General features: G+C 39.6%; 1 protein-coding gene across 2 annotated transcripts in view; it reads right to left on the bottom strand.

Moving 5' to 3' along the window:
- Window positions 1-3,798: 3,798 nt before the first annotated feature.
- Window positions 3,799-15,074, bottom strand: part of GPR155 (G protein-coupled receptor 155) — a 34,945-nt gene continuing 23,669 nt past the window's right edge. The window contains exons 12-16 of one of the 2 annotated variants that reach the window (XM_026677686.2): window positions 13,597-13,730; window positions 10,865-10,960; window positions 9,048-9,112; window positions 8,105-8,239; window positions 3,799-4,854 (exon numbers count right to left, since the gene is read on the bottom strand). In XM_026677686.2, coding sequence (XP_026533471.2) covers window positions 4,809-4,854; window positions 8,105-8,239; window positions 9,048-9,112; window positions 10,865-10,960; window positions 13,597-13,730 — 476 coding nt within the window. In that variant the 3' untranslated portion in view covers window positions 3,799-4,808. The remainder of the gene's footprint in view (window positions 4,855-8,104; window positions 8,240-9,047; window positions 9,113-10,864; window positions 10,961-13,596; window positions 13,731-15,074) is intronic. The other variant, XM_026677683.2, reaches the window with a different exon arrangement.

The following is a 15,074-nucleotide window of genomic DNA, read 5'->3' as shown; positions in this document are numbered from 1 at the left end:
TGTTTACCTCATAGGAAAGAGTTCAGATTACCAAATAAACATTCAATAATGAATTTTATAAAAAGCCTTCATTGTAATAGGACTTTGTTGGGTTTAGATTTCATTCCTTCTTTGGTTTCTCATCAGTAAGTAGAAGGAAAGAAAAACTCCAGTAGTTAATCCAGGGGTGTCAAACTCGTGGCTCATGGGCCGGATGTGTCACGCTCTGGCCATGCCTATCCCTGATTTAGCGAATGGGAAAAAGTTGTGATACGTCACGTGATGCCATGAGTTTGACACCCCTGAGTTAATTCAATGTTCACAAATAGGACATCTTGCTGCTGAATGCCAAAATTGGTTTTAAAAAACTATCAAAATTAATATTTTTCAGGCAATAAAAGAGGACTGTTGGGAGCCAGTTATAGAAAGGTATGAAGTAGGATGTAGTCAAGTCATAGCAACATTTAAGTCCTTCTGATTTATCTAATGAATTAAATATAGCGTTTAATTTTTAAAAAGAGTATTTCCTGAGTTGAAAGCCTAAATTTGGGCAGAAACTCATTCAGGTGTCAATCTTATGTCTATGGTAATTAGGTACTATAGAACTTTATTATGTGAATAAAATTGCACTATCAATGTCCAGAAGACTTAATAATTTAGCTGTAATTCTTGTTAATATAAATGAAAACCAGATATAAATTAGTTGCATGTCTCAATCTGGCATACATAAAAATGTGATGAATTCAAGAAAGGAATTAACAAAAATTACACTGATGTAAAAAAATTATTATGTAGTATGAGATATTTTTAGGAAAAATAACATAATTGCTATCACAACAGCAAAAATATCAAGAATGAAATGCCATCTTGCTATATTGGGGGATACAATCTAGAGCTAAATGTCATAAAAGTTATAATTGAATACTCTACCATGGCACTTTGGACTTAAAGCTTGAATGCACCTATTATATTGCATCATAATTTAAACTACCGTGTTTCTCCAACAATACGGGCTCCCCCAATAGGAAGTCCCAGCATGCTTTATAGGCATAAAATCAAATTAAGCCCCTCCCCCCAAATTAAGGCCTATATTAAACATTCAAAATGGGGGGGAAATGGCAGGGGGAGGGCTGGCCGTTAGGAGGTACTTTTGTTGCATACCCGGATATGGTGCTGCCTGCGTTGACTTCAGCGTTGGTGGGGCACTTCGTATCGGGAGACCTTCCGCCGTTGCTTTCCCTTCTGTCTGTGCTGTCGCGGCGTGTAAAGCAACACCGCGGCGTTTGGCGCAGCCACGTGCGGCCAGCCAGGGCTCCTCCCTGCAACCGGAGCCCGACGGAGACACTCGGCTTCAGGTGCTCCTGTCGCTGCCTCCGCTTTGCCTTCGAAGGCAAAGCCAATTCTTTAAAACGACGCCCTACTACTGGTATGACAAAGACTCCCTGCCCGAGAGGGCAGCTCAAGCCCACGTGGGGAGGCAAATCTCCCGGGGCCGCAGTGCAGGATCGGCTCACCCCGGGAGAAGCGCCCAGCCGCCATCCCTGCCTGGCGCCAGTCAGCGGGCGCAAGCGCAGCGCCAGGGTACCCCAGTGCCCAGCTGACAGGCTGCCAAGGCAGCGGCGCCTCCCGCGGACCCTCGGCTCATCCCGCCAGAGCCACGTGCGGGCTGGGCAGAGCTGGGAAAGTGAGCCGTGGGTGTGTGCCCGCCTGCCAAGCAAAAGACCTGGGCCAACCTGAGCTTGGCTTCCTTCCCAAGTCCTTCAAATCCCAAACCCGAAGGGGCCACTGGGAGAGGTTGCCCGAGGCAATGATAGCGACCACCCATCCGCGGACAGGGAGGCGAGGCGACGGCAGCGCTGCTTCCCTGGCCGGTGGGTCTGATGCGGAGAGCCCGAAGCCGCCCATCCTTTCCACCCCTCGCCCAGCCCATCCCCACGCATCTCCAAACGTGCCGGCAGCTCCAAACGCTGCAGCGGCATGGGCATCGGGCAGAGGCGCTCACTCAGCAGGGCTCAGCTCGGAGGATGCGGCGCAGGCCGTTGCCTTGCCTCCCTGTCCATGGATGGGTGGGCGCTATAACTGCCTCGGGCAGCCTCTCCCAGTGGCCCCTTTGGGTTCGGGTTGGAGGGACTTGGGAAGGAAGCCAAACTCGGGTCGGCACCCGCGGCTCGCTTTCCCGGCTCTGCCCAGCCTGCATGGCTCTGGCGGAATGAGCGGAGGGTCCGGCGGGGAGGCACTCGCTGCCTTGGCGAGAGCTCCACCGCTGGGCAGGAGGGCCCGCCTGTCAGCTGCGCTGGGCGCCCCAGGTGCTCTTTGCGCTCTGCCCGGTGCCAGGAAGGGATGGCAGCTGAGTGCTTCTCCCGGGGTGGGCCGATCCTGCTCTGCGGCCCCGGGAGATTCTCCTCCCCACGTGGGGTTGGGCTGCCCTCTCGGGCAGAGGAGGCTTTGTCGTACCGGTAGTAGGGCGTCGTTTTTAAAAGAAGTGGCTTTGCCTTCGAAGTCGAAGGGAAGGCGGAGACAGGAGCGTCTGAAGCCGCGTGTCTCCGCCAGGCTCCGGTTGCAGGGAGGAGCCCTGGCTGGCCGCGCATGGCTGCGCCAAACGCCATGGCGTTGCTCTAAACGCTGCGGCAGCACGGGGAGAAGGGAAAGCAACGGTGGCGGAAAGTTTTCCGATACTAAGTGCCCCACCAACGCCGAGGTCAACATCCAAGCCGTCGCCACCCGCCCGCCCGAGGATGCAAGGGGGGGCATTAAGTCACCCCCAAAAAGACGGCCTAGCCAGTTTTTGGGGGGGTCAAAAAAAAATAAGGCCCGGCCTTATTTTGTGAGAAACACGGTATGGTTAATTTGGAGCTTAGTATTTGTATGAGCAAGCTGTAATGTAATAAATGATGTTTAAATAATCTGTGTATAGATTGATTTTTGAACACAGTCTATCTAGCCTAACTTTAAGGATACTTTAAGAATTGAACCACAAGAAGTAGCTAGTGCAACTTTTTGCTTCAACTTTTAACAAGGAATATTATACAAGTCAGGACAGCTGTATTTATTGAGTAACTGGAACAGCAAGAAAATCAATCTGATACTTTCAAGAACGTGTTTCTCCACAACTCTTTCCAATTTTAAAAAAAAGAATAATTGGGTTTTGTAATACAGCATGCTTTTCATTTCAGAGTAGATCAACTTACAAGGAAGACTTTATAAACCTCCCCCCCTCCCCCCGTTTTGGAAGATAGCCTTTTTTATACAATATAGAAGAAATCTTGGCAGTATTTCAATTCATGTGATATAATTGATAGTAAAAAAACAACTAACCCCCCCCCCCCACTTCTTTATGTCATAAGATTGTGAATATGAAAAGATTTGTTATTTTGGGGGTGTTATAGTGTTAATTCTTTAAAAACTAATAGCCATAATTTTAATAACCCCAGCTTTCAAATATAATCCACATTTGTATAAAGATAAAATATATCCATACATAAATGCATCTGGTAAAAAAAATAGTGGTTAGATAAAGATAATCGACAAGTCTTCTTAATAGTTGAAGAAACATGACAAATTGCTTCTTCTAACAATATTGTTGATGAACCACTTTCAGAAAAAATATTTAAGCATTCTTCTTAACTTTAAAAAGGCCAATAAGATGTTCATGCCTTCCTATTATTCTACAATGTGGCTTAAGAATTAAAAAAAAATTTGATAAACATACGCATTTAAAAATATATTACTTTTGTGGTGAAACCTTACTAGTTTTACACACACACAAATTCCTATGAATACCTAAAAATTTGTATTGCAAAATTAAAATTTAACAAGAAGTCAATTCAAGTTCTTTAATTTGCATATCAAGAGTAGTACTCAAGTACAATTTGACATTTTAAAATATAGTAATTTGGTATTATTAAGTACAAAATATATATGGCATCTACAGGCTCCAACTGATTGCAGTCTGTGAAATAAACTGGTCCATTTTTGGTAGTCTTGTGCCAATTATTTAACAATGAACCAAGGGAAAAAATGAAACAAATTATGCTTGAACAAGAAGTCCTGCTCACAATTATGATGCTTTAAATCACATTCAGATTTAAACAGACTGATAAACAGACCTGTATGCTTTAAAAATTAAAACTGGCTTATTCATATAAGGATTAGGATGAACAGCAAAATTCATTTGCTGATTTCTCCTTTAACACAGCAATCTTCAGTTATTTTGTCAGTACAAATAAGAGAACTGTTAAAACAAGAACTGCATACATCAAAATGATCTACTGTTCCCTTTTTTTAAAAAAAAAAAAACTACATCACATGATAACAATGAGTTATTTTGTCTACAGTACTGTCTGTACAGGCAAGGAAAGAAAATTTTATATATTTTTTAAAAAGTACTGTTTCAAAAAATAAAGCCTGTTACACGCCTTTCCCAATTTGAAATAATTCCCTGAAGCAACTCATCTTAGTCAACCTTCAGATTGCAAGACATACTCCTCTTTGGGTTTGAGATCAACACGGCCACACTATAAGCAAAAGGATCTCAAAAAGCGTGCATTAGATGCAAGTAGGAGGGTCTGGTCTTGGCTAGCTCCCACGGGCATCTTCATTCCCTTGGCTGTCCTGTATTGCAGTTGTCGTAGCGGTAAAATGGTAATGCAAACGCTCATCCCGAAATTCAAAGTCATCGGTAATATGTTGGATGATGCCACCTTTCATCAGCCTCTCTCCATACACTACAGCTTCCCCGTGGTCCAAGGCAAGGCCAACTTTCAAAAGCCAGTTTACCAGATCACAGCCGAAGAAGACTCCAGTCACTGTCTTTGTGCCACACCTGTATGTCAAAGGAAGGATTCACCCACATGTTCTGTAAATCTCGTACCACCACTGCTTGTTGGATGAAGATGAGGGGAAAACAAGGAAAGACAGCATGATAGTTAGAAGGACGTTAAAAGAAGGCCTAATAGCCAAGTATACAATTAAAGCTGTTTTCCTTTTAGGCAGGCCTCAATCGCCTTTTTTATTAGCCAAAATGCATGCAAGCATCTAAAGAAAGCACAGCATACTATATGGTTAGTGTAAAATTATTAACTGTTAATTCACTATTGATAATCTTAGAATCTGAAATTAATCTTTAGTTCACAGAATCTACCATTGGAACGATATATATGTAGTTCTTGACCTACAACCATTTGTTTAGCAACTGCTCAAAGTTAACAATAGCAAAAAAGTGACATGCAACCGGTTCAAAATTCAGGTGCTGGGCATGTATTTACAGTGGTTGCCATGTCCTGGGGTCACATGATTGCCATTTGTGGCTTTCCTGGCCAGCTTCTGATAAGCAATTTCAACCAGGGAAGCCAGATTTGCTTAATGGCTGAGTGACTCATTTAATTATAGTGATTTACTTCACAGCCATGGCAAAAAAGGATTCTAAAATTGGGCATGACTCCCTTAACAACCACTTTGCTTCACAATGGAAATTCTGTTCCCAACTGTGGTCATAAATCAAGGACTGACTGTACAGTAGTAAAAGAGTTAATGGTAACATTTTAGATGATAACCATATCAAATTCTATTTCAGAAGGAAAAGTCCTAAGTGAACATGCAAAAGGCTGATACTCTGTTCAAGATCTGTAACATGCTTCAAAAATTATTTTGAAAACATATTCTGGGAAGGCATGAGAGCTCAGGAGCCTTTCATTTTTTTTTTTTTTCAAATTTCAAGCATTTCTTCAGAGCAGTTTTTGGCTGAATAATTTCTCAAGCACATAATAGCTTTAGTAAATGCTGTTTTGCATAGCATTTGATTAAATGCTTTTTTTTTGTTTTATATGTTCAAAAGTTTTTCTTTTATGGATAGTATAGATTTCCATTTGCAATCTGAAAAGGAACACATTCACGGAGAATTAAATAAGTTTTTCTGCTCTGTAGGTTAAATTTGGTTCTCTTAATCCTAAAATGCTTATTAAGCAAACTAATACACAGAGGTCTTGAGGCACAATATAATTGGTTAAGATTCATTTTAAACTCCAAGAAGTGTTTTTCCCCCCCTCAATTCATACCTGAAAACTGTATGCAACCTGGTGCAACCACCTCTAAAGCTAATGCTTAGTATCTCAGGCAGCATTTTGCTCTACTATGCATGATTGGGATAAGGGTTGAAGTCAACAATGAAAGTAAGGCATGCCTTATGTGAAGTCTTTCTATGACTTGACATGTCTGTACTAACTATGCACCAACAGTCACAGGCCCAACTTTCCATATGTAGAATTAATTTTTTAAAGTATAAAAACACTCTTCCTTCCAAGAGAAGTGTCATCTGTGAATCCGCATACATACTTAATGTCAGGAAGCCCTTGGAGTGGTCACAACAAGCCTTGAAATGGATGCAGTACTTCAATGTTTCAGTCAATAGTAGAAAAATGCATGAAGCACTCCTCCAAGTGGTTTTCTAGAACTTCCGGGTTTAGGTCTAATTACATGTTATTGTTACAGAAAGCAACTACTCAGTGATCTAAAGTTAGGCCAAGACAACATACAGACTATGTAAGATAGCCTTTTAATTAATCAGCTAAAGTTAATTTTGATTAATAGAACATGGGAACATATAACAAAATCAGTGCTGAGCCAACAACATACATTAAGGTTCTAATGCCAGGCATTCATCTGAGAAGAAAAGAGAGATATATAGATGAAAAGGAGGACAAGAAGGGGTACATCACCTATTATTGCAATCTGTGTAGATCAAACAGTGATAGTGATTTAAAAAAACAACAACAGCGTTGATCCATTTTTCTTTTTGTAATATTAATATTTTAATATTAAAAATAATTTTAATATTGTATATTCCTTGGTTTTTCAATAAATATAAAGAAAGTTTAAAAATTATAAAATGCAGAACAAATATTTAAGAATCATTGATTTCCCACTTCCACAGACTATTATATCCAGAAACGGAAGTTTGGGGAGATATGGAAACCTAAATTTGAGACATGGCATGTAAATATCTTGAAGCAGCAGTTGAATCACAGGTTAGGATTTCAGAAGAGAAAATGCTAAGATTAAATCTCCCAAAAGATCACTAAAATCTGGAAAGCACATCATTAGTAAGTTATGCTTAAGTTTTATCAATGGCGTCACACGGTTCATGAAAGAAGTCAGGTAATAATAGAAAAGATTTCTTCTGTGATTGCTTTTGTTCATCACAGGTAGTCCTCAACATACAACCGTAATGGAGCCTATTATGGTCGTAAACCGGGTTGGTCACGTGACTGCCAAATTTTACCCTTTTTGTGGCAGTTTTTTAAGGAAACACGCCGGTTGTAAAATGAATGTGGTAGTATTAAGCAAACCTATTGTTTGCTAAAGGGACTGTTTTGCTGAAAAGTAAAAGTAATTTCTGGTTTTTAGTAAAAACTTTGTAAAACATAGTAATATGTGTGACGCTACAGTCAGAAACATTGCTATGTTGGAGTGGGATGCTATCGGTTCTGCTCGGCTCTCTAGAACCAGTAGCTCTGAAGAACAGCAACCCTGGTAATTGGGTTATAACTTCCTTTCTCCAGGTAGGTCAGTATTCTAGGTAGGTCACCTTGAAGGGTCATTAAGTGACTGGCCATAAGTCGAGGACTATCTGTAACAGCATCAATTGTTGCCATTTTAACTTCATGGCTCAAAATGTTTACGCTGCTTTTGATTTCTAATTATTTAAAACTATGTGCTGGAATCTCTTGGTGATAACATATTGCTTGATATAAAATTTAAAAAAAATTAAACACCCAAAGTTAGTAGCGATAGCACTTAAGACTTATATACCGCTTCACTTTACAGCCCTCTCTAAGCGGTTGACAGAATCAGCATTTTGTCCCCCAACAATCTGGGTCCTTATTTTGCCTACCTCGGAAGGATGGAAGGATGAGTCAACCTTGAGCCTGGTGAGATTCGAACTGAATATCAATTCAGAAATAATTATTTACAAATCAACAATTAACCAAGTGTCTGCTTAATGGTATTTGGAAACCTGTGTAGCGTATACTCCAAGTAAAAAAGAAGAGTATCAACAGATGCAGAGCACACCCCCATCTAGAATATTAGAATACTTTAAATCAGTTTTAACACTTATGAAGAACCCCACCTTCTATCCTGGACAATGCTTCTCATACACATGTCTCTGTGGTAACTAACAAACTGTTGGCATGTCATCCGAATCTCTTCCGGGACAGATGATTCCCTCTGTTCCACAGTTCTAGCACCCCAAAGGAATTCAAGCCTACATGAGAAAAAAGCCCATTTGAAATACCGCCTGGAAAAAGCATAATACAAGGACTTGATTTTAAATATTCTCGCCTATGAGATTTTATTGTTATTGTGAACTGGTCATCAACTTGTGATGACCAGGTTTTTAAAGCACAAGTGAGAAGAATTAAAATACAGCTGAAATATTTTTTAAAGCTGGCTATTAAACTGAAAAGAAGATGAATGGTACCAAATTCTTTTTCCTACATTGATATGCACTTTGATCTAATTCACACACACATATAGATCCTAATTTACTTCTCTATTTCAGAAAAAAACTCTGCCAACTCAAACTTCCATTTCTTACTTCTGTCCAATATTCAACATATTGCCAAGGTTCCCTAACCCTCAAAAGCAGTGGCTGAAAAGGAGGCAAAGAGAAAAAAACTGTATGAGGAGAGAATAAAATCACATTCTATGAATGAAATAACTATTTCATTCATGGAAAAAATAACTAGATTCCAAGGCTATATAATCAGGTAAACATAGACATTTTATAACACCTTTAAAAATATTTTTGGAGAATAACTCATACGCAAGCCTATGTGTCACATTGATACCATGGAATTCAATTAAAGCAATATTATTTAATGCTTCCCCAATCTAGATTGTATTAATATAAATTGATGCTCAACAGAGAAAAATATTGCTTCATGCATGTAATTAAAAGGAGCAGAATTTCAAATTAAACCAGATTACTGTTTTGTAAAAAGGAACAGCATCAGAGTTAAAAGTTCTCAAGGCAGCTGAAATTAAATGGATGCATAAACTGCTAAAATTACCTCCTTTTGAATGGAAGAATAATTAGATGCTTGTCTAAACCAAACATTCCAAAAGAAATGAATCCCTGTAAAAGAAAAAATAAATACTACAATAAAAAGATTCTGGATGAACAATTGTATACAAATTCCTGAAATTAAGTTTTTAATTCTAAAGAAAAAGCAGAATAAAAACCTATTTTATAATGCTTAAATTTATTTAAATAAAATTCAGAATACAACACGGACCAAGTTCAAGAAATGGAAAAATATTTAGAAAACCTCATCAATACCAATACTGTGATTTTTTAAAGTCAGACCATCAGTCATATTCTTCCCTTTCAATATCTCTACCCTCATATCACAGTTTCCTAAACTGTATGTTTATCTTGGCTAGGGTTATTACAGTTTCTTAATTTTCCATGCTTCCTCTTATAATACATGACTTACAAAAAAAAAGAGTCCTTACTTAAAACAACTGTAACTGGGACTGGTAACTCCATCGTTAAGTCATTAAGACAGACAACATGCAACTGTGATGGACTTACAACCTCACCTCATTAAGCAACCTCACTTCATTAAGCAAATCACCCGTAGTCCTTAAGTGAGACATTACATGACCATGACTTATGATTTGACTACTGGCTTTTTCAACTGACTCTAGTTTTTTGGAAGCTTGAAAGCGCAATATGGATGATCGTGTGACTGTAGGACACTGTAATAGTTTCAAGTGTGAGGTCCGGTCACAAAGGGCTTTTCTCAGCAACTTTGGATGGATGCTAAACAGGGCAGTTGTTAAGGGAGGAATATCTGTATTGTTGGAAGGAGAATTAAAAAATGTAAGAAAACTAAGGTCTATGAATCAACTGTAATGAACAATGTATTTTGAAAAGCAAAAGGATAAGCAATTTGGCAAGCATGTTAGCATTAAAAAAAAAAACATCTCAAGAGAAGAAGGTAATGCAATTTTAAACATTGAATCTCTCAGAAAGCATTTTATTTTCATAGGAAAGACTAAAGGTAAGATTAAGGAACAAGCCTTGTGGGCTCTTCCCATGCTGCCATATTGTCAGAAAGCAGATTTGCCTTTGTGGTTGGAGTTTTTTCTTATTGAATTACCTTTTCAGTGCAATTTTAACAGTACCTGAGAATGACCTTGGGGCATAAGGGAAAGAGAGGGGCCAGGGAAACAATAAGATGAAAGGGAGGAGCTGCCAGTGGCTTAATAGTCAGAAGATAAAACTTAGGGAGGACCTGCCGTAATTGATTGGGTGATTATAAAAGTGGTGGCAGGAGATCTGTTCATTTAGATTTGAAAGATTCTATTAATGTAGCCTTGCAATAATGTATAACTAACTCATCCAGTTATGTTTCCTGTCTGGTTTACCTGGGAAGGCCAAAAGTAATTTAATTAGCACAAAACTATTATTTCAGCTCCTGGTTAAACTTCACTCAGGCATTTTAGTAGGATGTCACTAAACATATTAGGGAGAGCACCAGCTGAAATCTTCCATTTTTACCATCTGGATCAGCTAAATCTGTATTGTCCTGGAAAACATTTTCTCTGGATGGCCTCTATTAATGAAACATCCGTAACTACTGACATGGATTATTTTCCCTTTAAACAGGTGGAACAGCAAAATTTGTCAGTACACAATGAGCAGTTTTAATTTTATCAAATTTAAGGTAAGAAAATGGGGCAAAAATAAGCCGGGCAAACTTCCTTACAAACATATGCCAAACTTCATGTATGCATTTACATATGGGTTCAATGAGACGTGCTATTAAATACATATGGACAAGTTCACATTATTAGTTTGAGACAGAGGATAAATATTTACCTGACCAAAATTAAATACAGCACAGAAGAACTGCAGTTCCACATAGAGTCTCCCAGGCTCTTGGTTAAATAACCACCACAAGCAGCTTGATAGGTTCTGTAAAGGAAAAACCAAATGAACATGTGAGTATCTCATTGCTACAACTTTCACTGACATTCCCCTTGGATTATAGAGACCATTTTCCCCACCACCGCAACTCTTCAAGTTTAGTGCGTTGCCCCTCTAGACTACTATTACTAAAATCAAGAATTTACTGCAGGTCTGAACCTTTCTGGAGGACTAACAAGACCATGACAATAATTCAGTGATAATGCCAGTAGGTAACAGTGGAACTCTTGGTTTTTCTTCCTCTTTTCCATTTCTGGGATTTTCTGTGAATGTTTTGAAACATAATTCTTATACATTTTCTTTCTTTGTAAGAAAAGAAAGCAGAAAAGCACACCACTGCAGTTGGTCAGTTGCTGCCAGTAATCAATCTTCTAAAATGACACACACTTTGGGAATTACCCACCCTTTGTTTAGGGAGATAGTGTGAAATGGCTTTGCCAACATACCTGTAGCAAAAGATGGAAGTGAAATGATTACAGGTGCGATTGTCTACTGAATCACCGGTTCTTAAGTCATAGGAAGCTTCCTTACACCATTAAACAATTGACCTAGTATCTAATTCAACATTGCCTAGATGAAGGGTGAGGAACCTTTTGCCTTTCAGATGTTGTCAAAATGTAATTTCCAACATCTCTCTCCACTGGTATGTTGGCTGCGACCATCAGAAGTGGAGCTCAATATTGGGAGAGCTACTTATGATCTATCTCTGGTCCACATAAAAACACTTTTGAAACAGGCCCTTCTAACCTCTACCAAGAAATGCAAGATAAAAACCTGAGATCTTCTGTGGGCGTAGATAGGTACATTAAATTACCTCCATTGCCTTGTGTAGCATCAGGCCATTGTGTCAATAGATGGCAATAGGCTCTTAAAATAGATGGCAGCTCTAACAATTGTTCCGTTTCTGGATTGAGGACCCCCATTCATGGTCACTCATGCCCTGGTCGCCTCCCTTATTGGACTAATGCAATGTGCTCTACATGAGGCTGCCCTTGAAGAGAATCCAGAAACTTCAGCTGGTACAAAATGCAGCAGCATGAGCTGTTATGTCTGCTTTTGATAGCATTCATGTTACACCTCTGCTGTGTTGCTTCAATTCAAGGTATTGATGTTGATCTTTAAAGCCCTGCATGGCATGGGATCAATTATTTGAGGAATCATCTCTTCTGAATTTCATTTGCCTGTCCCACCAGATCCAACAGAATGGGTATGCTACGGTTTTGTTATCTAAGGCAGGGGTCGCCAACCTTTTGGACCTCAGGGACCACCAAACTCATAATTTTAAATCCCAGGGACCACTAACCGGTTCTGTGGGCGTGGCCTAATTTATGGGTGTGGCTTGGTGGTCATGTGATTGGCTGGGCATGGCTTATATGTAAATATTATAAATATTTATATAAATATTGAATTTTTTTATAAAAAAAGAGCAACTTTTACCCAAAATCAGGCAAAGCAGGCAGGCAGATTGAGTTGCTCACAGAATCACAGATTCATTCAGAGATCTATCTATCTGCCATCGGCTAGCTCAGTCTGTCACATAAAATTTGCTTGCAAGCAAACTCACAAAATTAACTCACAACACACCATGTATGGAAATATTGAATTTTTTTATAAAAAAAAGAGCAACTTTTACCCAAAATCAGGCAAAGCAGGCAGGCAGGTTGAGTTGCTCACAGAATCATTCAGTGATCTATCTATCTGCCATCGGCTAGCTCAATCTGTCACATAAAATTTGCTTGCCGTGAGTCTGCACTGAATAATAAAACCTTCAGTCCTAAGGGAGGTTTGGCTGTGCTTAAAAGCAGAGCCGAAGATCTAAAGACTAGCTAGAAAGCAAGAAATCCAACCATTTCCTGCTTTCTAGCTAATCTAAATCTCCCAGAACAGCAGAACAGCTGATGGTTGGGGGGAAAAAGGAAAAATAGCAATTTAGCAGGCAAGTTTGCCACGTAAGGAGTGGGTGGGCGGGGGAGGGTTCCCGTGGGCCATGTGGGCGGCGCAGCCTTGTGTTTCTGAGCAGCCTGGATTGTTTTGTGGGGGTGCTCTGGGGATGAGATTACTCTGCGGACCACCAAAAAATTTTCGCGGACCACCAGTGGGCTGTGCCCCACCGGTTAGTGACCGCTGATCTAAGGAACTACATTTGGCGGGCTCTAGGCTATGGCACCTGCATTGTGGAAACTTCTCCCCCTCTCCCCCTCCAAGGTCAGCCTCATTACTCCTGATCTTTGGGAGATCCCTCAAGACCTGGTTCTGTCAGCAGGCTTGGTGACTTCAGGGGATGGATAAACTTGTGAGGGGGCTCCGTTATTATTAATATCCCTCCATCTATTACTTTCTTCTCCTGTTTTAGTCCTATTTTTGCAGTTTTAATACTTTGTAATTATTATTATATAACACTTTTAGGCAATGATTTCTTTATACATTCACGTTTTGATTGGATTGTGTACCAGAGTCACTTTCTGTGAGATGAGCAACCGTATAATGAGCCTGGATTTAACTTCTTTAAAAATAACATTATGCTAGTAGCTGGTATGAGAAACACACTTTGTAACGGAGGGTAGGGTAAAATGACCATATATCAAAAATCGTATGTTTCTGCCTCCCACCAAAGAAATTCTTACAGCAAAAAGGCCCACAATGAGAAGCAGGCACAACAGCACATGTCTGGCCAGCTGTTGGTCTCCAGTTTGCAGCAGCTGTTCTTCCTGAGCCAGGACACACCTCTGAGAACTGCATGGACTCAAACACCGGTTTGCTGAAAAACATTTAAGTGTTAACACATAAGGCATAAGCACAACACTGAATCCTGTTCTCTTAATAGAAATCATAAGAGAAACAAGAAAATGAAAATACAATCAATTGCTCTAAGTAAACAGATACAGGTCTTGTTCATATACGAATGAAAGCAAATATACGTGTCCCAGGATAATGTTGCTGGATCCAATCTGGGTCGGTCACCAGAACCTCCCCTGAAGATGAGCTCCAGCACGAGTCCAAGAGCTCAGAAAACAAAAACTCTGGTTCCGTTGACTGACCCAGATTGGATCCTTGTTCATACAAGCCAAAATGTTTGGTTAAAATTAGCATGCTTTATCTGTAAACCATAAATTGTGATAGGAATAGGCAACCTGCTCTGGTGCCCATCTGCAGTCTCCCAATACTCTAGGGCAACCCCAAACTTTATCACTGATATTCAATTTCTCACTTTGAGTTGATCATTTCAAAAAAGAGGAAATTGAATGTTGATATAAACAAGAGTTGGTTCTTTTTGTGTCAGAGGAAAAATAAAAACTTTTTCTGAAAGACTGGAAATTTCATACTACATGGACTTTTGTTAAAAGAAGATTGAATTGATGATTTTGGGATTCAGGGATTAAAAATGGATGAAGAGGATCGGGGAAAGATTAAGATATTTACTTGATAAAAAAAGGTGAAAGGCATAATTGTCTGTTTTTCTTTCCTTTTTTCCCCTCTTTACCTTGCTTTCTAACTTTTTTGTTGTTTTGTATACTTTTAGTATATCGAAGACAGACAGACAGACAAGAAAAGGTTCTATTTGCTTGCTACCCAACCCAAATCTCATTAGAATCACCCCTAGAAAAGTATCAAACTGTAAAAGGTTATAGTAGTGACTATCCAGACTTTAATCTACACTTGAACGTGTTATAACAGGATAGAGATCATTTCTGCAAACAAACACCCTGCTTTAGAGTATTAGTAACATCATTTTCAACTTAGCGAGGTCAAGGTTAACAGACTAGCCTTTTTTCCCCTACTTCTTGCTTCTACCAAATTGTAGTAGAATAAAATATGGTAGGAATCAGAGTTCATGATTGTCCCAAAGGTGATTTTTCAAGAGTCTCAACTGGACTTTTTGGTTTTTCTTTGAAGACGTTTTGCTTCTCATCCAAGAAGCTTCTCCAGAGCTGAAGAAACTTCTTGGATGCGAAGCGAAACATCTTCAAAGAAAAAACAGAAAGTCCAGTTGACTCTTGAAAAAGCACCTTTGGGACAACCATGGCCTGGATGACTGAGAATCTCCACAGACAAAGTTCATGATGTTACAGACTATTTTAAGTTAGTGACATTTATCACTAGA

This window comes from Notechis scutatus, chromosome 1 (genome assembly GCF_049901735.1).
Source record: "Notechis scutatus isolate UNSWTSFEM ecotype Mainland chromosome 1, rNotScu1.2, whole genome shotgun sequence".
Taxonomy (NCBI): domain Eukaryota; kingdom Metazoa; phylum Chordata; class Lepidosauria; order Squamata; family Elapidae; genus Notechis; species Notechis scutatus.
This window is presented reverse-complemented; position numbering and strand designations above follow the sequence as displayed.